The following is a 24,822-nucleotide window of genomic DNA, read 5'->3' as shown; positions in this document are numbered from 1 at the left end:
TCCTGAATACTAAATACAGCTTTATCACATCCTTAGCCTGCAAAGGTACTTTGGGAAAAAAGCTTTTTTATATACAAACACAATCTCAATTTCTAAGCACTGTCTAATGATATTCAATTCTTGCTTTCATTCATACCTTGCCCATCCCAAATGCCTTGCTTTGCCAGGGCTTTAGTTCCATCATAACAAAACACTTTTATACACTTCAGCTGCAAATTCACAGCATTCTGCTTTATCTTCTTCACCTTATTTGCAATCTTATCCATTGCTATTACTTCCCCCTGTTGAAAAAGTAAATGTTCCAAATTTTAATGAGGTAATAATAAGTGCTTTTGTGATTATATTTACAGTTATCAAAAATGTAAACAGAAATGCAAGTGAGGCAAAATCTATGGCATAAAGAAAACAGTAAATGTTGAAAGTAGAACCCTTCGTCAGAACGGAGTTTCAGATTTCCAAAATCTTAGCCATTTTCTTTGTGTTTACTGGTGTCAAACTGGTATTGCAATTTTATTACTAGACTTGAAATGTTCACTTAGAAAAAATACTCTGCATTGGTATGAGTCATCAGGTCAAATTTCCCATCTTTCAATTTACCAAGTTAAAACTTACAACTTCAAACTTTTCCATAATTGTTAAAAAATGATAACATTTTAAATTGCAGGAAACAATGCTGATGTACAAGTATTTTTGGAAGGCAAAATGACAACAATTCAAGTTCAACTTGTGTAGTTATATTTTTCTTAATACTGACAAGTAAACAATAAACACAATGGTTCTTCCAAGGTTGTTCTTATTTACTTGTATATAAAAGGAACTAATGCATTGAAACACCATTAGAGGGAACCAAAGTCATACACTAATAAAGCAGTACGTACAAGCAAGACATAAGAATATGCTAAATATCTCAACAAAAATAGAATGCATAGGCCTTACCGCTACTGTACAACACTTACAAACTCAGTTATAACTTGCCCCCGCAATACAGAATACTCCTCAAAATTAGGACTGGCACAGAAGATATAGCGTATTTGTGACATGAACACTTTAATCACAGAAAATGGTTAATCTTCAAAGACCAAGAATACACTGTCTTAAAAGACACCATCCCTTTAAAAGGATAATTCAGGACTCTGATTGCTATTCCTGGAAAAAGCATCCTTTTCCAACAAAGGGTAATTAAGCAGTTGAAAAAAGGCTGGAAACTTCTTGACCCAGATAAACTGTGTACAAAGGGGGGTCACATAGGTTTTATGGCTCTGGAAAGAAAACATATGGCTGCATCTTAGCTATGTTGGGCAAGCTGGGTGGGAGTGGGCACGGGGCCAAATCACTGCCCGCGAACGGCTGCGGTCCATTTTGCGCATGTGCCCAAAAGAGTGCAGCAATCTCCCTGAGGCCCGGAGCTGCCTCAGGGAGGTTAAGTTGATAAAAAAAAGTTATAAACGAAGTAAAAAATTATTTAAGCATGTCCCCTCATGTGACAGTGTCACATGAGCTGGGACATGTTTGTCAAGTTCACCAAATTTATTTATAAATTTTATAAACCCTCAGGAAACCTCATCCTGCCCATGGATGAGGTTTCCTGGAAAATGTGAAGGCCGCTTATGCTTTTTGGCTGCCCACCAACCTTAAGGTTGGAAGGACAGTGGTGTTAATGATGCTAATTACTTTCTTAGTGGCCTTAATAGACCTTTGACAGTTCAGCAGGCATGAAGCCACCTTCGGCGCGCGCCCGAACACAATATCAGAATGACACTTTGATATTGACATTGGGAAGGACACCCGACATCATCTTGCATCATTTTGCGCGTCAGCATGTCGAGCCTGCCTCCGCATGCCAATGGCAATATTCTAGCCATAGTCATCCAGGCATGAGTTAAAAGTGGGTTTTGGTTTTGCTTTGAGAACAGAAGGACCAACTGCTTGAAAAGGATAACAGCAGCCTTTTTGCAGTCTAGAACCAATCTTCAGCCAAAAGTGAATACAAGCTGCTCCTAATTTGCACATGCTAGGTTAGAGTACCTGCGAACAGTCATCGAGCCTGCCTGAAAAGCAGTGCCAGAGTCATTGATTGCTTTGTGGATCAGTGCTGAGAGACCAACCACATAGCCTGGACACCATTTCAAGGACTCCACCATCTATCCTTTATCTTTGAACCATTGACTTTTAAACTTTGACAGAATTCCTCCATTTCTATTTTTATTTCATTGTTTTTCTGTCTGCGTATTTGTGTGAGATATATAAAAGTCTCTTTTATCCTAGGTACCAGTAGTGAAGGTACACAATTGACCATTTTGGTAAATTAAACTTTTAAACTAATGATACAACCTCCCGATCATAACATTTGGTAGTACAGTCAGAGTATTGCTTATAAAGAGAGACATGCTATCAAAGCTTGTCGTCTTGCAGTCATCAGGACAGTCGCAAGAATGCCAAATTTCAAAAGGAACAACAACTTATACTGCATGAGAAAAAGAGATGCTGATTGGTAGCAAGGCAGCTCTGCTTGGTTGAAATCATAGAACAGTTAAAGCACAGACAGAGGCCACTCAGCCATCGTGTCTGCATCGGCTGAAAAAAAAAATGAAACTAGCTGCCCATTTTATCCCACCTTCCAGCACCTGGTCCATTGCCTTGCAGGTTACAGCACTTTAGATGCAGATCCAGGTGCCTTTTAAATGAGTTGAGGGCTTCTGCCTCCACCACCGAACCAGGCAGTGAATTCCAAACACCCAACACCCCTGTGATACTCAGTGAAGGGTTAACATAACAAGAACATGTCAGAAAACAGCTAATGCAGAGAGATGGGCATGACCAGGACTGCCGATCACATTCCTGAATGATAATAAGCTTACTGGAAACTGTTTAACCACAAGATATGGCATTAAAAGGGCATTAAAAGTAAGGCTGCAAGTGGTCTGGTTGACACTCAGATATTGGCCAGGGAGAAGAGTAAAATGGAAGCTGTGATATTAAAAGATGTTATACACCTAGGGGTGTAACATGTCCTATTTTGGCAGTGCATTCCAATTTAGCTTTTCTTCAGATAATTTTAAAGTAGATAACTTTCAAAATCTTTGAAGTAAAATTTATATTTAATGTTTTTTAAGAAATGAAGGGTAGTCTATGTGCTTAAAGGAGGTCTTGTGGCATGGTGAGTAGTGCCCCTGCCTCTCAGCAGGAAGCTCCGGGTTGAAGTCCCACTCCATGATTTGGCGACCATGGAAGGTACGTTCATAGTGTGGCCAAACAGGCTGATTATCAATTTGTAAATCTTCCCAATACAGTTATGATTTCACATCTGTTATACATTTTGTAATGGTGTTCTATGTACTTCCAAAATTGTATAAGGTTGATAGAGAGGGGATAAATAAAAAGCACAAGAAAAGTGATATAAAGTGATTTCACATCCGGATTAGTTCAATTTAAAAACAGTTGAATTATCGATGTGCTTTATTGACAATTAGAAAAGAAAACATTCAATTCTTTCTAGTTCCGAGACAGAACTCCTATTTGCTAAAAGCTGAGTAAAAAGAGAAAGGTCTCCAGATAGGTAGATGATGCTCTTTCAAAAATTAAAATCAAATTAGAATTTTGAAGTTGAATTCTAAAAACATTTGAGAGAAACAGATACAAAATAGAGAGAAATGTCAGGCTTAGTTGAATGATCTGAATAAAAGACTTCCTTTGATAATGGTCTAGAAATACCAGTGCAAACAAAATACATTTACTTTATTTAGATTGTCACCACTGCACATTAAGAGCATCTTTTAGGAATAAAAAGAAAATTTATTTTGTATGTGCAGACAAAAGAGCGGATATCCTCAAAATACTCATGACCTTCTTTGCAGTTTAGCCATCACTGTGGTTCGAGATTCAGAACTTGACTGAAAAATGCTGAATTAAAATATTACTGGCTCTTTTTTTTCAGGGTTCTGTGAAACATGACCCATAAAATTTCCTTTTGTCCAGTGCTACCAAGTGAAATATAAAGGTCAGTCTAGCGTTACACCAATGGCAAGGGCTAAATACCAACTTTTTTTTTTAAAAGAGAGGACAGTTAAAACAGTGCACAAACTAATATTTCTAATTCGATACATTACACTTGTATATGCAGCAAGGCCTGGACAATATTCAGACTTGGGCTGATGTGGGGCGCGAATGTTACTTGCTACTTAAGTGCCATGGCCATCTCCAACAAGAGAGAATCCAACCATCTCCCTTTGACATTCAATGGCATTGCCATCGCTGAATCCCCAAATATCAACATCCTGGGTATTACCATTGACCAGAAACTGAACAGGACTTGCCATATAAATGCTGTGGCGACAAGAGCACGTCAGAGGCTGGGAATTCTGCAGTGAGTAACTCACCTCCTGACTCCCCAAAGCCTGTCCACTACCTACAAGAGCCATTAGGGATGGGCAATAAATGCTGGCCTAGCCAGCGATACCCAAATCTAACCAAAAATAAAAAAAATTAAAAATTAACACCTTACTTCAAGAGAATTGGTGAAGACATATCTGTATTTCAGCCAGTTTGGTCCCTTTTGTGGCTAACTAATATTCTGAAAAATCATTTTCAGTTCCCAAAGCACTGGAAATGTTAGGTCACTACTTGCCTGTCCCATAGGAACACTGGATTTATTACTTTGTTTTTTTAAAAATTCATTTATAGGGTCTGGGCTTCACTGGCTGGGCTAACATTTATTGCCCATCCCTAATTGCTTGAGAAGATGGGGGTGAGCTGCCTTCTTGAATCGCTGCAGTCCATGTGGTGTCAGTACACCCAAGGTGCTGTTAGGGATGGAGTTCCAGGATCTGGACCCAGCGACAGTGAAAGAATGGAGATATATTTCCAAGTCAGGATGGGACATGGCTTGGAGGGGAATTGCCAGGTGGCGGTGTTTCCATGCATCTACTGCCCTCGTCCTTCTAGATGGTAGCGGGCATGGGTTTGGAAGGTGCTGTCGAAGGAGTCGTGGTGAGTTCCTGTAGTATGTCTTGTAGATGGATACACTGCTGCCATGGTGGTGGAGGAAGTGGATATTTGAGATGGTGGATGTGGTGCCAATCAAGCAGGCTTTGTCCTGGATGGTGTTGAGCTTCGAGTGTTGTTGGGGCTGCACATTTTTTACCAGTAAAATATTAGGACCAATTTGTTATTTTTCAATTTTACTACAACCCAAAAACAGAGACACAAATTATGAACTGTCATACAGACTGCACACTGAATGGACATCCAAGGGTAATTTTACATTTGTAACAAAGAATTGTAGATGAAAGTCAACTAAATTCTTAACATGTCCAAATTTGCTCCAAAATATATGAATACGATCGGACTCTCCTTCAATACTATTCAGCTGAACTGTATTATCACAATACAGACAGAACTGAACAAAACTTAATCAAAATTTAAAAATGTTTGTTCATTAAAAAATCATTACGATGCATCAAGGCTCCCTCCTTCCACAAACTCATCAAGGAGGATGACGTTCTGGCTCTGACTGTAAAGCTTGCTCACCATTGGCAACTCCTTTCCAATCGCCAAGGCTGGTCTTTAATTCCACAGCAACCCTGCCCAAGTGTGGGCTATTCATCTCCAAATCACACCTTGTCCATGCTCTTCACCTCAACCTCCAGCTCCTTCAACACCTTACCTCCTATCACCCTTCTCATCTGCTTCAAGATCCACCTCTACAGGTCCTTTAACCTCTTTGGACAAATTCTTTTCATCTGTCCAAGTTCTGTCTCTAAGTGACTTCTCAACCATAGTAATCTGATTTCCTTGTGCTATTCTCCTCTCTCAGTCTCATATTGCATATCAACTCTACCACTCACATACCTACTCCCTAAATTGCCATCACACGTGGCCTCAACAACTCCATAATTAACAGTGACAGGGCCCTCTTCCACACATTGCAACTCTATTCTCTTACACAAAACCCTCACGCATCTAAATCCCTTCAGTCACTTTATGCTGTGGCAAGAACACTGTTCCCCTAATACTACAATCTCTAGCTCTTCCACATCTACACTGCCACCTCTGATTTGCAGTCTACTATCATTTATCATTTAATTAAAATGAAAATGCACCTCTTGATCTGCTCTGCAACTGCAATGCCTCAACTTTTTTCTTAGATCCTGGATGATCTTCCACGCTTACTGCTATTGCTGACTGAACAGTCATTTGATTGGCTTCATATGCATGCACCAAAGAACAAGTGGACACATTAAACTTAGCTGCCGACTGCCAGATCTGATTTAATTACTTTAAGCTGTGCTGCTGCTCACTGGCCACCATCACAATTGTATAAACGTTCAACTTTGAAATAAGTTTTTCACACATTGCAGTTGGCAAACACAATCATTCTTCCATTTTTCATTATAGCACGTGTCCATTATTTAGGTCAAAACAGTCCATTTTCTTCCACAAAGCAGATTATTTAGTACTTTAGTCCTACCTTATCATTCATTAATGCTGCAATATGAGTAGTCTTTCCACCAGGAGCAGCGCAAATATCCAAGATTCTCTCTCCAGGTTTAGGGTCCAACACATGACTCACTACCACAGATGGCAAGTTCTGAAAAATAAGAAAAGTATATTATCATGCTGCATAGAGCTCCACAATTTTATATCTTTGCAGTATTTTAAGTAAAAGTTTCATTGCCTATTAAGACAAGTACCTCCAAAATTAAACCCTTAAACAGCACAGCGTACTATTTTATTACCATTGTAAGCTTTCAAGGAGTTAGATATAGCTCTTGGGGTGAAAGGGATCAAAGGGTATGGGGAGAAAGCGGGAGCAGGCTATTGAGTTGGATGATCAGCCACGATCATAATGAATGGCAGAGCAGGCTTGAAAGGCTGAATGGCCTACTCCTGCTCCTAGTTTCTATTTGTCTATGTTTCTATTGCAAAGTGGATAGGAAGGGGGTGACACCAAATCTCTGCTACCATCCATTAAGATATTCCACTGGAGGTTAAGCAAACACTAGAAGTGTCTACCTTAATTACAAAAATACTGCTGTCACTTCAGCTGTCTGTTTTCCCATCTTTTCCTCCAGTGACCTGCCCATTGCTAAAGAGCTGATATTTAGAAGGAGCGACTGAAGTTTCTAGGTGGTTAACAATTTGAACTGGATCTAAAGGGAACTCTCAAAAGATTTTTAAATTGTTAATTTTGATGAGCCCATAACAGCATGGATTGTAATTCTTCTGTCAAAGGTGTCAATAAGGAAATGTCCAAAGCAACAACAGTTAAGTATCTTACCTTCTTTACGGTTAATATAAAACGTATGCAACTGTTGAAAACACCAAGTTAAATATAAAAGTAAAATACTGCAGGTGCTGGAAACCCGAAATAACAGAAAATGCTGGAAACATTCAGCAGGTCTGGTAGCACATGTGGAGAGAGAAACAGAGTCAACATTTCATATTGACAACCTTTCATCAGAGCTTCAAAAATTAGAAGTGCATTAAGTTTTAAGCAAGCCATTGTCTTCCAGGGTTGCCCATTTTGAAGAAGTTCTGTTCTTCTGACAGACAGATTTCCTTTTGTCACTTTTACCTTGTTCATCTTTATTTTGCTTTCTCTTCTCCTCATGTTTGATCAGACATCTACCAAAACTCACTTTCACAGCCACATCTTTTTTCAGCAACTGTCTCCAACTCTGACTTATTCCACGTGGATTTCAACTGAAATTCTGCCGTGTTTCCACTCTATCACAGACCTTCCCTTTTATTCTCCGCCCACAACCCCCAATCCCCAACTTCTGCTGCCTCTATACCTACTTAAAACCTCAAATCTCTAGCTTTTCCCAATTCTGATCATTGACCTGAAACATTGGGCTGGGTTATACATTCCCCTGCTGTTGGTTTGAAGGCTGGGAAGGGCATGAATATCCAGCAGGTGGCCTGCACCCCCAACCGCTGCATGCACCCAACCCATCACCACCACCGCCCCCCTCCCCACTACTGCCCGGACCTGCCACCAGCACAATTTTACCTGCAGCAGGGATAATTGGGCACCCACCTGCCAGTGGGCCAATTTAGGCTCTGAATTAGGCAATTATTGCCCACTTCAGGGCCTCATCCTGCCACCACCAGGATTTAACCAGCAGCAGCAGCGACCCACACCAAGTGCCCAAAGTGACAGTTTTCCTTGTGCAGATTGTACTGGTGTATTGGGGGGAATGGAAAAAGCAGTCCATCTTTAACAGACCCATCGGATGTCTTCCCCACCCCGCTACCCCGACCAGGTTCCCCTCTCTGCTTGACCTCTCAAATCCCAGACGCCCACTCCCCACTTGCCAGAGCCTACCAACATCGTCCCAGCAAGGCCCCCAAACACTTATGAAGTTCCAATCCAGTGCTGAATGCTTCCTCAAGCCAAGTGCAGTAGCAGCAGTGACCACTGCTCCCAATGGCACTGCCATAACTGGACAGCTCCTCTGATCAGCTGGTAGCAGAGGTGGAACTTGCTGTCTGAGGGGCTCCAATCCGTGCTGCAAGGCAGCTGCTCTTTCCTTGGGCGGGTTCGTACCTGGAATTTTAGCTGGGGGGGCGGGGAGCAGGGACAACAGTGCCTCATAAAATCCTGCCCATTAACTCTGTTTCTCTTTCCACAGGTGCTGCCAGACCTGCTAAGTATGTTTAGCATTTTCTAACTTTATTGCTGCAAGTCAAATCTTTTGTGACAACACGAAATAGGTATAGAGTTGCCAAAAAATCCAGCAGAAGCAGATTTTAATATCGGGATGGAATAAAAAGTGAATGATTTATAATCACACTCAACAAGTGTAAAACAACGAATACATGAGAAGCCCTGAACCAATGTTGCATCTGTGATTTCAAGACATAGAGTTCAGACTTGCCTGTAAAAACACAAAACTAGATAAGAAGTTGTCAAATGATGGGCAGATGTAAACTGGCTCCGTCATTCTGATTCCCACACCCCTGAGAATGAATACAGAGCAAGTACAATGTCAAAATTATTGCAGGCACATACACTTGTTGTAATTCTATCCTTAAAGATTTTAATAGCATTACTTTAGGTGCTAAACTATTAATGATGTTATATCATTATTAGGAATGAAAATACAAGCTTCATGTTACATAGGTCTTTATTTTGTTTTCAATGTGCTCTATGTTCTGTGACAAACTTTGCCTTATTTCAGAAACCATTTCATTTGTAAAAAGTGGTATTTTGAACTGAAATGAAACCTGTTAATAATGTATGATGGAATACACGTTAGCTAATGGAATACTGGCTTTATCTCAAGAGGGCAGGAATACAAAGGAGTGGACGTTATGTTACAGTCATACAAAACTATGATTAGACCCCATTTAGAGTAATTCATTCAGTTCTGGGCACTGCAGCTCAGGAAGGACGCTATCTTTGGAGTGAAGTGTAGATTCACCAGAGTGACACTGGGGCTAAAAGGTTCAAATTATGAGGACAGGTTGCAGAGACTAGGCTTGTATTCCCTATGAGTTTAGGACAGGAAGAAGTGATCTAAATGAAGTGTTTAGATTGCTTAATGAAGTTGATAGGTTAGATAGAGAGAAATTAATTCTTCCAGTGGGAGAGTCCAGAATGAAGAAGTGTAACCTTAAAAAGCCATTTAGGACTGTTGTCAGGAAGCAGTTCTTCAAAGGGTAGTGGAAATCTGGAGTTCTCTTCCCCCAAAAAATTGATGTGGCCAGGTCAATTGAAGATATTCTTGTTAAGGGTTAGGGAACTAAGGTAAATAGATGGAGTTGAGGTACATTTCAGAAATTATCAAACTGAATGGTGGAATGGGGGCTGAATGGACTAATCTAATTCCTATGATCTTATTTCCATGTGTCATGTGCAAAACACTATTTTTTTTAAAAAAAGCATATAGTTAACAAGGCTAAAGCTCTTCAAAACAATTCACTTAACATATGCATCCCAAATGTCAGATCTATTTGTTGAGCGGTTACAAAATTTGAGGAGAGCCTGGACATAGAACATTTAAGGAGTGCAGCACATTATAATTTAACAAGCATCATGACAAGGTTAATATCAGTATTGGTTCTGACACAAATGTTTATTTTGGAATTAATATCAATGCCATGTAAAACCACACAATATTACCAAAATATTTACCTTAAAATGTTGTTTGAACAAAATATTTCATTGCGGCTTAATTCAGCAATTCCATTCCCTACAAATGCTTTTGGTCCCATGAATTCTACTGCACCCCTTTTACATTTGCCACAAATATCTGAATATACAGAAACTGCATCACCAGCTTTCATAACTGAAACAAAGAAAGAGAATTTTCACTTTGTATTGTCTACATACTTTCTGGAGAAATAAATGAAAAATACAATGTAAAACTTAGGATTAAGGCCAGAATATTAGATTTTAGTGGATGATACTAAAACACGATCAAAGAATACTTTTCAATTAATTATCAAGCGATGGTTAGATCACACACTGGGCAGATAGACCTGCTTGCAGCTGTGGGGAGAGGGATGGGCCAGCAGTAGGTTGAAACCTGTTTGATTCAGTAGTGGGTTTACCATGGTTGTTTAAATCAACCATGGCGTTGGCAGCCCACTTTTGGTTTTCTCGAACAATACCCGAGTGCAGGTGGAATGACGACCTGCACTTGTTGAATAGAAGCCTCAGAATTTAAAGGGGCCATGGCAGGGATCAGAATGGCTGCATTCAACAATCCCTCTGAAGCCAGAAGAAAGAAGGGGGGGTGACAAGAAGATATGAGAAGGCTGACCTTGCCTGCACATCGCACCCCCAACCCCACCAATCTTCCCTGGAGGTCACGCTTCAAGAGGTAAGAGGCAGAAGGGAAGCACTGTTTTCAGCAAACAATGGATCCATCGCCCCAAGCAAGGTGACATGACTGGAGGTAACTGAGGTAGTGAGCAGCAGGAGTGTGGTCCCTCACTGGATGCAGTGCTGCAAAAGGTTTAGCGTCCTAATAAGGTAATGAAAAGGGAGTGGCGTAACACTCGCTCCTACACAGCCCTCTTTTTTTTTTAAATTCATTCATGGGATGTGGGAGCCAGCATTTATTGTCCAGAAGGCATTTAAAAGTCAACCACATTTCTGGGGTTCTGGAGTCACATTTAGGCCAGACCAGGTAAGGACACCAGATTTCCCTCCCTAAGGACATTAGTGAACCAGATCGGATTTTACGACAATGGTTTCATGGGCATCATTAGAGTTTTTATTGACTTTGAGTTCCACCATATGCCATGGGATTCAAACTCAGGTCCCCAGAGTATTACCCTGGGTCTCTGGATTACCAGTTCAGTAACAATACTACTACACCACCACCTCCCCTCATAATCAAAGTCTCCCATTATAACCACTCCATAATTCTTGCATCTCTCTGCAATTTGAATTCAAATTCCACCATCTGCCATGACAGGATTCGAACTGGGGACCCCAGGGCATTACTCTGAGTCTCTAGATTACTAATCCAGAGCAATACTATGCCACAACACACTTTCCAGCTCCACTAATTCTTCTCTCTCCAGGCACCTCTTCACATCTCCATCTGAATAGCCAAAACTCTCACTCATACTCATCCTCATCTGATTGACATCTCACACCATCCCTCACAGTTACCCTCCACAAATGTTCTCATTCATCCTTTCCACACAATCAGTCTTCTCTCATTGCAGAAGAGAACGTACAATTCCAAGGAGGGGCAGAGAACCAGGAACGAACCTGCAGTCGTTGCCACATTGACCACTGGAGAGACTAGTCTGTAGGCATTGGCAGTGTAGTACTGTCCGTGGGGATAGGCAATGGACAGATGGGCTCTGCCAGGTATCTAGTGATGCATTAAATTATCACACTGCCAACTGGCACACGACGCTCAATCATGAATTGATATCACCATTATCTAGAATGTTATGATATACACTATGCTGACTTTGAAGTCTTTCCTATATCAGAGGAGGAGCAGCAGCAGGAGGATGCTGAGGAGTTCTCAGGAGAGACCACGCACTCCAAGAATGCACAATCACATGACTCATACCCATCCTTCACAAGTACAGATACACACACCTCTGTGGATATTGCATTAGAGATAGCTGGGCTGTCACATGGTGAGGCGCACATCATATGTGAGCAGAAGCTGGTGCTGGAGACAAAGCACTGGAGAGTTTCTGTCGGACAACACAAGACATTCCAAGCTCAGCTCACATGTAGACGCTGAGACATCCACAAAAAAACTGTTGGAGCAGCAACAGGAGTGTGTGCACTTCTGTAAGCATTTCCAGATGTAGTATGCATCCTTGCAGAAAGGTTGGAGTCCATCATAAGCATGAATGCCATGGGGCAGAATTTTCTGCTCGGTGTGCACGCTCGAGCGTGAAATAGTGCGTGATGATGTCGGATGAGTGTCCCAACTTCATCGCGCACTCGCGCAATATTTCGTTGGTGGGCACGTGCAAGAGCTGGCAACAAGCCCGCCGACAATTAAGAGGCCTATTAAGGCCATTAAAGTATTAATTGAGGGAGGTTAGTGGGCGTGCGAATTGGCCAGGCAGCCTTTGTATTTTTGAGGAAATCGCATCCACGGGCAGGATGAGATTTCTGACATTACTTTTAAAAAAATAAAAATGCTTTGACATAACTTTTGTGTTTATGTTCATGTGAGTGAGAGCTACATGGGGACATTGTTTTAGATTTTCAAAATCTTTATTTCTGATTTTACAATTCTCAACTCCGAGGCAGTTCTCTGCCTTCAGGGAGCTTTCAGTGTGTGCTCCCCAGCGCCTGCGCAGACTTCAGCACTCGCCCTCCTCCTGGCAGCGCTGAGCCTTTCAGTGTGCATTTCACATTGGCTGACTGTTAATTAAACAACCAGCATGAAATCATGGTCGGGGGCAGCAAACCGTTCCTGGCCATTCCCGGGCCCGCTCACCACACCCGCTCGACGACCCCAAAATCCAAGGCAGCAGGCCATTGAATACATGTTGGCCTAGACCAATGACCTGCCCACTTTGTCTGCCACTTTACACAGGATGGAGCATAGGATTGGTAGGTCAACATCTCACTGAAATTCAACAGTGCTATCCTGTTCTTGGCTAGCAGGGAGGTGAGCCATGTGAGGGGAGATAAAGAAAGGGCAAGTAGTAGTGCGGACTTTTCAAGGCCTTCCTACTTCTCGATCCTTGTCCCCCATCTGAACCACCACCTACCGCCCAACCATAGTCCCACATGCTGCCTCCTACACCTATCACAAGTGCAAGTGGAGAAGTCTTTGGTGTGGCCCTCACATGCTTTAAAACCTGCAGATGTTGCCACAGGCATCTCATGTGTCACAGCAGGGGAATGAGCTGCCTGTCATCAGCTCTGCTGATGTCATGGGGTGGCATCATGTAGGAGTAATAGGAAGCGGATGAGAAAGACATAACAGTTGCACAAGGGATTGACTTAGGCATGTATAACAATCTTCATGGCATTATGTTCATACCTATTTCAACAAAACAAACAATTTGAACTTCTCATTCTCCTGCCCTTGACTTTGTTGCATCCCTAATTCTGACTGGACAGTAACATTCAGGTGAATGGTATAACCAGACTGGAAGATGAGGAAAGGCTGTGAATGTAACTGTAGAAACTTTGGCTGTAGGATTGAATTGTGTTGTGCTGGGGGCTATATTTGCAATGCCATTTGGCCTCACTCACTCACTTCCAAAATCATCTAAAATTTGATATATCCAATTATCCATTTTATAAGCATATTAAAGCTGCTACATAGTATGTGCAAAATGTTAGAAATTAGTGGATCTAAATTGAATTTTATCAATTTCGAGCAAATAGTAGAAGAACAATTTGTTCTAACTTATAACCAAAGTTTTGGGGGCAAAATGGGTGACAAAAGCTTGCAAAGTGACATTTTAGGTGCATCATCAAGTAGCTATAACCAGTGATCTCTGATAGCTAAATGAGTAAATACATAATGTGGTATGGCAATAACATAAAGATGGTAGATAAAACTTATGCAAAGTTAACTAATCTCAATCAGAATTGCATTGAGATCAGTAATATTAGTTTCAGCACTCCCAGGCTGCAGAAACTAGCCAGTATTCCTGTCCCATTTCTCATTGAATGGCTTCTGCAGCAAATGTGGTCACAGAGACTAGTAAAGCCCAGGGCCAGCTGTAACACTCCCAAAAATTAAACATGCCAGTGGTAGTCACTTCAGGTGAGGTACCAAGCCATGCACTTCAGAATAAAAATAATTGCCTTCAGGGAGGAGCAGCAAGATGAAATAAACAATACAACTCACATTTTGGAGCTGATAGTATGCCAGGAATAAAAACATGTGCTCCACGAAGAACAGCATTCCCACATTGTGCTCCCACAATCACTTCAATGGAATGTCTCTGTAGATTTAACCTGGAAACAGGAAATAACAGGGTTTCAAACAAAGTTCCTGAACTACATAACACTGAATTAGATTCTTTTCCTTCCACTGTTATACACTTCACAATTTATTTAAAAAAGGCATATTGTGTAAAATAATTTTTTTTTAAAAAAATGGACCATAGATTAAAACGGCATTGCAAACAAAAGGTGGGCGAGGAAGCGAGAGAGGCAAGGGGTGGGGTGGGAGGGAGCAAGAGGGGCATGGGGTGGAGTGGGAGAGAACATGAGAGGGAGAGGGGAATGGAGCAGCAGCAATGCCAAATGGACTTAAATTCCTTTCTATAATCATATATCCATACCTAGGACCAAGAACTGGAATTACAAGAGCATCTGGAAGCTCCGGATGTTCTAACACTGGAATATCGCTCATAGGCCATCCTTTAAACTGCTGTAAATTAAGTAATACAAAAGGTGGCATTTTGGTAAAAGTCAAGCATCATAGTCACCAAAACATGCTTAATGTTAGAAATACATACAATTTAGGAAAAAAGATGTCAAGCTTTGGATATTTCCTGAAAGCTTTAATGAATTAGACTCAAATAAGCCTCACCTACTAATTTAGTTACTTCTTCACAAGCAATTTCAGCATGCTTTTTTGAGGAATGGCCTGCTGCTTCTAAAACTGCATTTGTTGTTTTTGGCTTCTTTTGCTCTATTGCTTAGAACTGAATAGTATCTGATATATTGCTCCATATTCCCTACTTCTGAAGTACAGTGTGGTGCAATACATCAGATTTACGATAACAGCTGCTTGTTTTTAACATTCTCTCCAATGCTTCCAAGCTTCAGCTTGTATTTTCCTGAAAAAGTAGTGGTTTAATTTAAAAACATTAACACTTCTAAAAAAGAATTGAAGATTCATTACTTTTCTGCTTGATCTGAAATACTGTAGAACCATGCACATTTATAATACTGCCATTTGGCTCATAAAATCCCTGCATTTTCCTCAACTATTCCCTCGGGCAAAGTACTTCAAGCCGCCAAACATTTTGCTTCAAGAAATTTCACCTAACCTCTCTCCACACTCTTAGTCGTGATTTTAAATTGATGCCTCCTCATCATTGGTCTCTCAAAGAAATCATCTTCCTGATTTACCATTAAAATATTCTTCAGAATTTAAAAGAAAAACTGCTGAAATCCTCTCATTCATCTCTGTTCCAATAGTCCTGTATCTCAAGTCTCTCAGCATAACATAATCTTGATGAAATTTAAAGACAGCAAAAATAATGCTAATTTTACAATGGGGCACCCAAAACTGCACATAGTTCTCCAACCATGGCCTGACCATTGTCTGGTCCCAATTAATATCTCTTTGCTCTTGTGCTGGCTTCCCCTATTACCAAATCTAAAATAGTACTGGCTTTTCCAAGTTTACATACCTCTATACATGCTTTCAAGGAATTATAAAGTTATACCACTGGGTTTTCTGTTCCTTTCAGCATTCTATTTAATTTATAATTGCATTCCTTGCTTTTCCACTCCAAATACTTCCTAGCCTTGTAAATTAAGTGGTATTGATGTCTCCAGAACTCAGCCTCATGTAACAAGCTGGCTTGAGAGTCATGAACAGCCAGTGGCTATACAGACATTGTTACTGAAAATACAGGCTTCCTGGCCATCAGTAGGCGACCACCTCAGCCCAATTGTCAATAGGTACCTAAAACATCACTGAAAATTACAACTTTAAAAATATACACAGCCTTGAATTGATTCCCCTACTTTGCTGCCCCTACAATTCTACAATATAAATGAGGCATTTTTCACAACAGTGGAATTCTCAAACAGAAATTGTTTTTTGTTGCTTTAATACAACATTAAATTATGCTCTGAAAACATAAAATAGGATGTTTTTATATGAAAAAAATTAGCATTTGTAATTTGGGCAAATTAATTATGAGAAAGCTGGAGTCTGTTTGTCTCTAAGTGTCGTGCAGTCATACTGCAACGAGCCAACTGTTTAAGCCAAGGAAAGCAAATAATCCAAACTGGTCCAGACTGCACTAGTTAACTTCACTTCTGGATTACTCTTTTTCCAGTCTCAATAAATTGCAGGGATATTGGAGAGAAAGAAAACAGGGGAGTGGGATTACGTGAATAGTTTTTTTCAAATAACTGGCATAGGCACAATGTACTGAATGACCTCCTTCTGGAATGTATGATTCCATGATCTTCAATGTCCCCCACCAAGCCTGAATTTCCCAAATCACCCCCGCAGCTCATAATCCTGAGCATTTATAGCTCAATGATTTATGTGCAAATGCATGAAAATGAAATGAACAGGAGGTTAGTTAAATGCAAAAATATCCAGTTGTCATAGTTTTTAGCCTCTACTATTCCAATGCGGAAGCAGCAGTTAAGCAAGCATTATACTGAAGTCTCAATTCATTTCATGGTAGAATACATTCAAATAAAGCTTCACATTACAGACAGACAATTAATATTTAGTTTTTCAAAATCTCTCTGTAAAACAGAATGGTTAGTGTTCTGAGGGTACAATGTGCTTCCAGGCAATTTTTAAGCTTTTCAATCTACTGATATTCATGACTGACCCAGATGTATGCTGAAAATGAAGAGTTACATTTTTCAGTGAAGCAGTTTTGTCATTTATTTCAGAGGTTTGCAACTGATGCATTTTTTGCTTTGTAAGCTGGCAAGTCAAATAAGTCAAAACAATGCAAAGGTTTGACTGTTTTGCAAAAAAATGCTTTTTTCTGACTTCTTATGTAAGTTTTAAAATGTGCATGTAAATGTAAAAAAAATTATTGGTTTTCACTTGCAGTTTTTCAACATTACCCACTGTTTGACAGATACTGTTCATCAATAAAAATGTATCAGCAACCACTTCCAGTGCAGCAAATATTATATTAATAATTAGTCATTCCCAATTTCCTAAAGATAGCAAATAATTTCCTCAGTCTGCAACTGTTTCTCACAATTAGCAAAATACATTGCAGCAGCGCGTGTCAATTCTCCCTCTGATGCTTACAACTGCTTAGAATGTGTGCGGATGGGCAAAAACTTGTTTGGGAAATTGGAAAGAATATACATCAAACCATCCTGTGATATAAAATGCCAGTGGTGCGTCATCAGATCACTATAGTATACAGTTCTGCTAAATCCAGTAAACTTTACTATGAGATTTACTTTCAACATGATGACTTAAAAAACAAGCTTTAAAATTTATTTCATTCTAGTTCTTCTTAAAATAGTTTTGGAGTTTAATTATTTCTCACCCAAGGTTGTCATATGATTTGTAAGCATATATTTGTAACATATATGGTAAAGGTACTCAATGAAAATAAATTACTTTGTCACTGCCAAACTTCATAATTCAACAACTTAAAAAGAATAACTCACTAGTAATGTTTTAATAAATTAATCACGGTCTTGTTCCGAATCACATATTGTGATTAAATTCAACTTGCCAATTAATGCATTACATTCAGACAAAACATTATACACATATAAATTAAGAGGCCAGCAAGACCTAGTTAGCCTGGTAAAGTCACAATACAGTTTGACATCTTTAAAATCTAAACAAACTGAACCAGAGCAAACCTTCTGGATCTCTTCAGTCACCAGTTTTTTAATATGGTCAGTGGAGGCTGCACAAGTATTGACCCTGATGCTTGTGAAAGCTGGAGGATGCGATAAACGGTTTAAAAGGGCTTCAAATTTCAACTCCGACTGTTCAGATCCCAAAGCTGCCAAAAGCTAAAAACAATGTTTATTCTTTAAAAAATATTTTATAATAGCACAGTTAAACAGTGCAGTAAAGTCTGGTCTTTTGGTTGCATCAAATAAGCAATTATAGAACTTAATATGCTTCGAATTATAGGCCCAAAGTTTGCTGAGTTTTTGACAGACTATCAGTCTGCACCATTATTACCCCTCTGATTCTGACTGAACTTCAGGATTTAACCCGAGTACAGATAAATGCAGAAATCCTGTCATTGCAGTCTGTCATTCACTGCTCTGCTACATTGTGGGCCTCCCAAGAGCTAGCAATCAGTCGATTTGGTGACTGCTTCACCTTTTCACTCTGATATCGCTGTCAAAAACCCCACGAAATGTTAAACCTCATTCACTGATGTGTCATCGGTGGTCCTTCAGAATCGAGGTTTGGTGAGACTTCAGATGACTGAGGAGCCCAATTCTGGATCCACATGTTTTTCTGCAGAGGGGGCACGTTGTTGCGTAGGGGAGTGGAAATTGCAGTCCCGGGTTGGCTTCCTTCTTCTTCCTCTGGCGCCGGCCTTCCACCTCGCTGTCGAGTCACTGAGCCTCAAAGTGGTTTTGTGCTTGGATAGACCAGTTGGTGCTATGCCGAGTGAACGACAGCATCCACCTCCCAGTCAGTGGTATTAATGCCTCCATGATTTAGGGCAAACTTGAGCTTATACCTTTTTCTTCGGCTGCCCTTGGAGCGTAGGCCAATGGAGAGATGTGAGAAGAGAACCTGTCGAAGGAGGTGGTTTTTGGGCATCCAGACGCAACGGTCCATCCATTGGACTGATGTGTAACTGGGTTTTTAAATGATGATCTAAGTAATATTTAGAACCAAAACAGCTGGTTTTGAAAAAATGTGGAATGTTGTTAAATTCCACCATTATAATAACTTACCAATTTATTAAACTAGATGTTTTAAATAATTTTTGTGTAGTTTGTTCATTTTTCAGCTTCTACCTTAACCCCTTGTATATGTCCCAATTTTTCTTTTACCCTAAAATTCTTCAAAAATGATTTAATCATTTTATTTCCTGGTTTGCCATCTGCAAAAAGTCTTTAATGGGATCGGCTGCTCAGATATCATCAAGCTGTCACTGCAGCTTGACGCTGGGAAACCCCATTAAACAACGCTACAATCCACTGCAATTTAAGAGAGGTAAAGATCTTACTGCAGAGATCACTAGATCTCTCAGTGTAGCTTTCTGGGGCGGGGGGGGATCAACAGCAATTACAGTCACTTTGTTGCTGACTGCAAATTACGGGCCATAAATACAAATCTCCACATCATTCAATTCATAACTTTTTAAAGAAAGGTCATATACAATGAATAGAAAATAAGTACACTTCAGCAACAAAAAACCAACAACGTCTTACAACACAAAACCAAATTAAAAAGTAACAACAAAAATATCTGGAAAAACTCAGCAGGTCTGACAGCATCTGCGGAGAGGAACACAGTTAACGTTTTGAGTCCATATGACTCTTCATCAGAACTAAGGAAATATAGAAGTGAGGTGAAATATAAGCTGGTAGAGGGGGATGGGACAGGTAGAGCTGGCTAAAGGGCCAGTGATAGGTGGAGGCAAAGAAGAGATTGCCAAAGATGTCATAGACAAAAGATGTCATTAAAAGTGTGACATCTAAAACTCTTTGACATCTTTGGCAATCTCTTCTTTGCCTCCACCTATCGCTGGCCCTCTATTCAGCTCTACCTGTCCCACCCCCCTCAACCAGCTTATATTTCACCTCATTTCTATATTTCCTTAGTTCTGATGAAGAGTCATACAGATTTGAAACGTTAACTGTATTCTGCTCCGCAGATGCTGTCAGACCTGCTGAGTTTTTCCAGCTATTTTTGTTTTTGTTTCAGATTTCCAGCATCCGCAGTATTTTGCTTTTATTAAAAAGTAACAACTTGTGCATGATAATTGCTTGCAAACAGCCAAATGACCAGATAATCTGTTGGTTGAGGAACAAACATTGACCAAGGCACTAGGAGAACTCTGTTCTCTTTTCTAATAGTACCTTGGGATCTTTTATGTTCACTTGAACAGACAACATGACCTTGGTTTAATGACTCATCTGAAAGATAGCGGGGTGAAATCAGGTATTGTAACAAACATTTTTTGAGTGCACTACAAAAAAAGGTAACCGTAATATACACACACAATCCTGATGCGAGGTGCACTGGATGCCAATTTGTAAAGGGCTTTGCACGTGGGAATTTAATTTCACCTGCAGCATGTACAGCAGGCAGATTGTGACATCATGGCACCACGCTACAGTCTACACCTGCTCTTAACCTCACATAGTGAAACATACTTTTAATGACAGTGTGGAGGAATTGGAGAGAAATATTTTCTCTCAAGAGGGTTGTGAATCTTTGGGACTCTGCTCCCCAGAGAGCGGCAGAAGCAAGGTCAATGAATGTTTTTAAGGTAGATAAGATTCTTGACTAACAAGGGCGTCAAAAGTTAATGGGGGTAGGTGTAATGTGGAGTTGAGATCACAATCAGATCAGCCATGATAGTATTGAATGGCAGAGCATGCTCAAGGGGCCGAATGGCCCACTGCCCCCAATTTGTATGTTTGCATAGCATTTGTTTAAAGAAATCTAGGGATAGAAATTATTTCATAAAAATGATTTTGAACACTTGGGTTCCAATTTGTTGATTGCTTTCTACATTACTAAGAACTTCGACAATTGCTACTATCTAAACATTTGCATAGTAACCCATGCCATTGAGTCCAAGCATTATTACTTAAATCATTACCTCTTTGTTTTTAAAGACACTTTGGAGATATGCCTCCACCTCTGGCTTCAGAGAAATTTTTGGGAATACAGAGGCCATTTTTCTTTATTCAGTAATCTCACAGCCCAAGTTCACTGAAATAAAATGACAAACACAACAGATCATTTCTGCACAAAAATCTGCAGCATATTCAAGAATACAGGGTTCATTTCATTGCAGGTTGTTAGTACCCATGTGCTAGATGGGTTGTGCTATCTAAATTGTTGACAATAAAAAGACACTGGCGTAAATCAGAGGTGCCAGTCTTAACATGCATCCGGCTTTTATATGAAAGATTGTTTAGGCACCTGAATTCCAGAGGTGAGGTGAGAATGACTGCCCTTGACATCAAGGAGCCCTAGCTAAACTGGAGTCAATGGGAATCAGGGGGAAAACTCTTCATTGGTTGGAGTCATACCTAGCACAAAGGAAGATGGTGGTGGTTGTTGGAGGTCAATTGTCCTGCAGCTGAGATATCACTGCAGGAGTTCCTCAGGGTAGTGTCCTAGGCCCAACTATCTTCAGCTGCTTTATCAATTACCTTCCCACCATCATAGGGTCAGAAGTGGGGATGTTCACTGATGATTACACAGCCCTCAGCTACTGAAGCTGACCGAGTGCTGTGCTAAAGTGCTACTAGAGTAGTCCGTGCCCTCATGCAGCAAAACTTGGACAACTTCCAGGCTTCGTTCATGCTACACAAGTCCCAGGCAATGACCTTGACCAACAAAAAAAGATTCTCTCTTGGCATTCAACAGCAAAACCATCATTGAATCCTCCACTCAACATCCTGCGGGTTACCACTGACCAGAAACTTAACTAGACCAGCCATTTAGATACTGTGGCAACAAGAGTAGGTCAGAGACAGAGAAGTCTGCAGCGAATAACTAACCTCCTGATTCCCCAAAGCCTGTCCATCATCTACAAGACACAAGTCAAGAGTGTTATGGAATGCTCTCCACTTTGGATAAACGCAGCTCCAACAGAACTCAAGAAACTTGACACCGTCCAGGACAAAGCAATCTGCTAGATTGGCACCACATCCACAAACATTCAATCCCCTCCACCACCGATAAACAGTGTCAGCAGTGTGTACCATCTGCAAGCAGAAGCTTACCAAGGCTCCTTGGACAGCACCTCCCAAACCCAATTACATCTAGAAGGACAAGGGCAGCGGACACATGGGAACACCACCACTTGCAAGCTCCCCTCCAAGCCACACACCATCCTGACTTGGGACTATAGATTGATGGTTCCTTTGCTGTCACTGGGTCAAAATCCTGGAACTTCCTCTCTAAAAGCACTGTGGGTGTACCTACACCACAAAGACTGCTAAGGTTTAAGGCGGTAGCTCACTGCCATCTTCTTAAGGGCAAATAGGGACAGGCAATTAATGCTAGCCTAGCCAACAACACTCAAATCCCATGAATGAATAAAAAAAATAGAATTTTGGTTCTGAAAAGTTGAGAAGTTAAAGAGGAAGTTTTTTTTCCAGAAAGTTCAAACAACAGCACAGGTGAAAAATATTGAAAACTAAAAACTGAAGACTAGATGAGAGCACAAAATGAAAAATATAATCAGAAACTTAGTATTCAGAGTCTGCAGAAGTGTAAAAATGTATTAGTCCATAATTGAAGTGTGCACAAGGGTTTAGCTAGGAGAAAATAAAAACCAACAGGCAAAAAAACCAAGATTACAACAACTCATCACTGACGTATTTCAATGTAACCAGAAGCATTATAGAGGAAGTCTGCACTGCTCTGTATAGACATTTGTTTTACACAAATACAATAGTAAAGCACAAATAGAGTGTTAAAAATATCTTTTGTCTCATTTTCTTTTCAATCTTTCTTTCCCTCTTTATTTCACTTGCTGAAGCTGATTTGGCATTGACTTAAATATTCCAACCGGCACTTTCTGATTCAGATTCTACAGTGTTTATAACAGTTCTTCCATCTTGCCTTGTTCATACAGGTGCCAGATGGTGCTGTACTGTCTCCATAGTTGACTGCGAGGAACATCTAAAAATAGCTGGAGAATTACCATCAATGTTGACTCTTGCCATTCTCACACAAATGATTTCCCTCAAGGGCCTGTCCTTGGCCTCCTTCCACTTTCCTTCTTAAAACCTACCTCTCTGACCATATTATCCAGAACTCACTCCCCGACTAAATGCACTCCTGGGGCAGGATCTTCAGTTGTATCAGGACCCTGACACCAAGTTGAAATGTAAAGATCCCAGCCACACACCACGTTGGGAGTAGTGACCCTATATCGATTTTGCTTGGATTGGCAAATTAGTAGTCAGAGGCCACACTTGCCATCCAATTGAGGATGGCAGGCTCTAGATACTACAAGGCCAGTTGGTTACCCTCTAGTGCAAGGGAGCTGCAGCCTCCTTTTGCAGATGAAGAAGTGACAGAGCACCCTCTCAGCACTTTTTGAAACAAATAAATGGCCACCTGTCAGACAGCCCTTATGGCAAAGAAATCCTTCCACAGGGTGGTCTGTGTCTGCAGTTGCGGCAAGGTGGGCAGGAAGGACCCTCAAAATGATCCTGGAGCACTGCACCTTCATTCCGTCATCCGGAGATCACCTCCAGGCAGCTGCTGCACTCCTGACACCATGGGGGGGGGGGCCAAGAGACAGTGGCAAATTGGCCTTTTGCTTACCTTAACAAGCTACGCTCCATTTGTGAGCATGTAGCTGTTCCACACCGAATCCAGTCCCCCCTGAAAACGGTTCATGGAGGATGGTGCCAGAAAACCAGTTGCAGGAAATTCCAACGCAAACTGGAGGAACAACACCTCATCTTCCGACTAGGGACTTTACAGCCTTCCGGACTGAATATTGAATTCAACAACTTTAGGTCGTGAGTCCCCTCCCCCATCCCCACCCCCTTTCTGTTACCCCCTTCTTTTTTTTTCCCAATAAATTATAAAGATTTTCCTTTTCCCACCTATTTCCATTATATAAAATATAAAAAATAAAAAAAAACCCACTAGAGCTATACCTTGAGTGCCCTACCATCCATTCTTAATTAGCACATTCGTTTAGATAATATCACCAACTTTAACTTTAACACCTATGTGTTCTATTGTACTATTGTTGTTGACATCTTTTGATGATCTGCTTCTATCACTGCTTGTTTGTCGCTACAACCACACCAACCCCCTCCACCTCTCTGTCTCTCTATCTCTCCGCCCCCCACACACACACCTTAAACCAGCTTATATTTCAGCTCTTTCCTGGACTCGAACTCAAGTTCTGTCGAAGGGTCATGAGGACTCGAAACGTCAACTCTTTTCTTCTCCGCCGATGCTGCCAGACCTGCTGAGTTTTTCCAGGTAATTCTGTTTTTGTGCAGGAAATTACATGCCCACCCTACTCCTGGACATATTCCTAGTACCGCCCTCAGCGCGTTCCCTCTGATACATACACACTCTGTTTTCTGTTCATCCTCCACCACCTGCAAAGCTGCTACCTCACTACTCATGAAGTACCACTACACCCTCTCTCCAATGCTCATACATACGAATTAGAAACAGGAGTAGGCCATTCTGCCCCTCATTGATTCACGACTTGAAGTCAAGAGTCAACACTATATTTCCTGTGGGACAAAACCCCTCCCCCTCTAAACAGTGACGGTAAATATTTGACCCATCCCACTACCCGCAGCAACCCCGCCCACCACCTCCCCTATTGATGAACGGCCAGCCCTTACCCATCGAATCCACTCAGTCACATCGCGCCCCCTCCCCCTTCAGCTTTTGATGGACGCTACCGGCGGATTCCCCTTGAAAGTTCCGTGTGCCATGCATTCCCGTCTCGAGGTGCCAGACCAATGAGGGGCGG

At 40.9% G+C, this 24,822-nt stretch overlaps 1 protein-coding gene across 5 annotated transcripts in view; it reads right to left on the bottom strand.

Annotated features, from left to right (window-relative positions):
* The window catches only part of nsun6 (NOP2/Sun RNA methyltransferase 6), a 40,725-nt gene extending 15,912 nt beyond the window's left edge, over positions 1–24,813 (bottom strand). For 2 of the 5 annotated variants that reach the window (XM_041183193.1, XM_041183197.1), the window contains exons 1-9: positions 24,187–24,595; positions 20,950–21,062; positions 18,005–18,160; positions 14,746–14,834; positions 14,307–14,416; positions 10,139–10,292; positions 8,880–8,961; positions 6,467–6,586; positions 137–281 (exon numbers count right to left, since the gene is read on the bottom strand). In XM_041183193.1, coding sequence (XP_041039127.1) covers positions 137–281; positions 6,467–6,586; positions 8,880–8,961; positions 10,139–10,292; positions 14,307–14,416; positions 14,746–14,834; positions 18,005–18,160; positions 20,950–21,027 — 934 coding nt within the window. In that variant the 5' untranslated portion in view covers positions 21,028–21,062; positions 24,187–24,595. Of the gene's footprint in view, positions 1–136; positions 282–6,466; positions 6,587–8,879; positions 8,962–10,138; positions 10,293–14,306; positions 14,417–14,745; positions 14,835–18,004; positions 18,161–20,949; positions 21,063–24,186; positions 24,596–24,691 lie in introns of those variants that run through there. The other 3 variants (XM_041183194.1, XM_041183195.1, XM_041183196.1) reach the window with 3 other exon arrangements.
* Between the last annotated feature and the right edge of the window lie 9 nt (positions 24,814–24,822).

This window comes from Carcharodon carcharias, chromosome 3 (assembly GCF_017639515.1).
Source record: "Carcharodon carcharias isolate sCarCar2 chromosome 3, sCarCar2.pri, whole genome shotgun sequence".
Taxonomy (NCBI): Eukaryota; Metazoa; Chordata; class Chondrichthyes; order Lamniformes; family Lamnidae; genus Carcharodon; species Carcharodon carcharias.
This window is presented reverse-complemented; position numbering and strand designations above follow the sequence as displayed.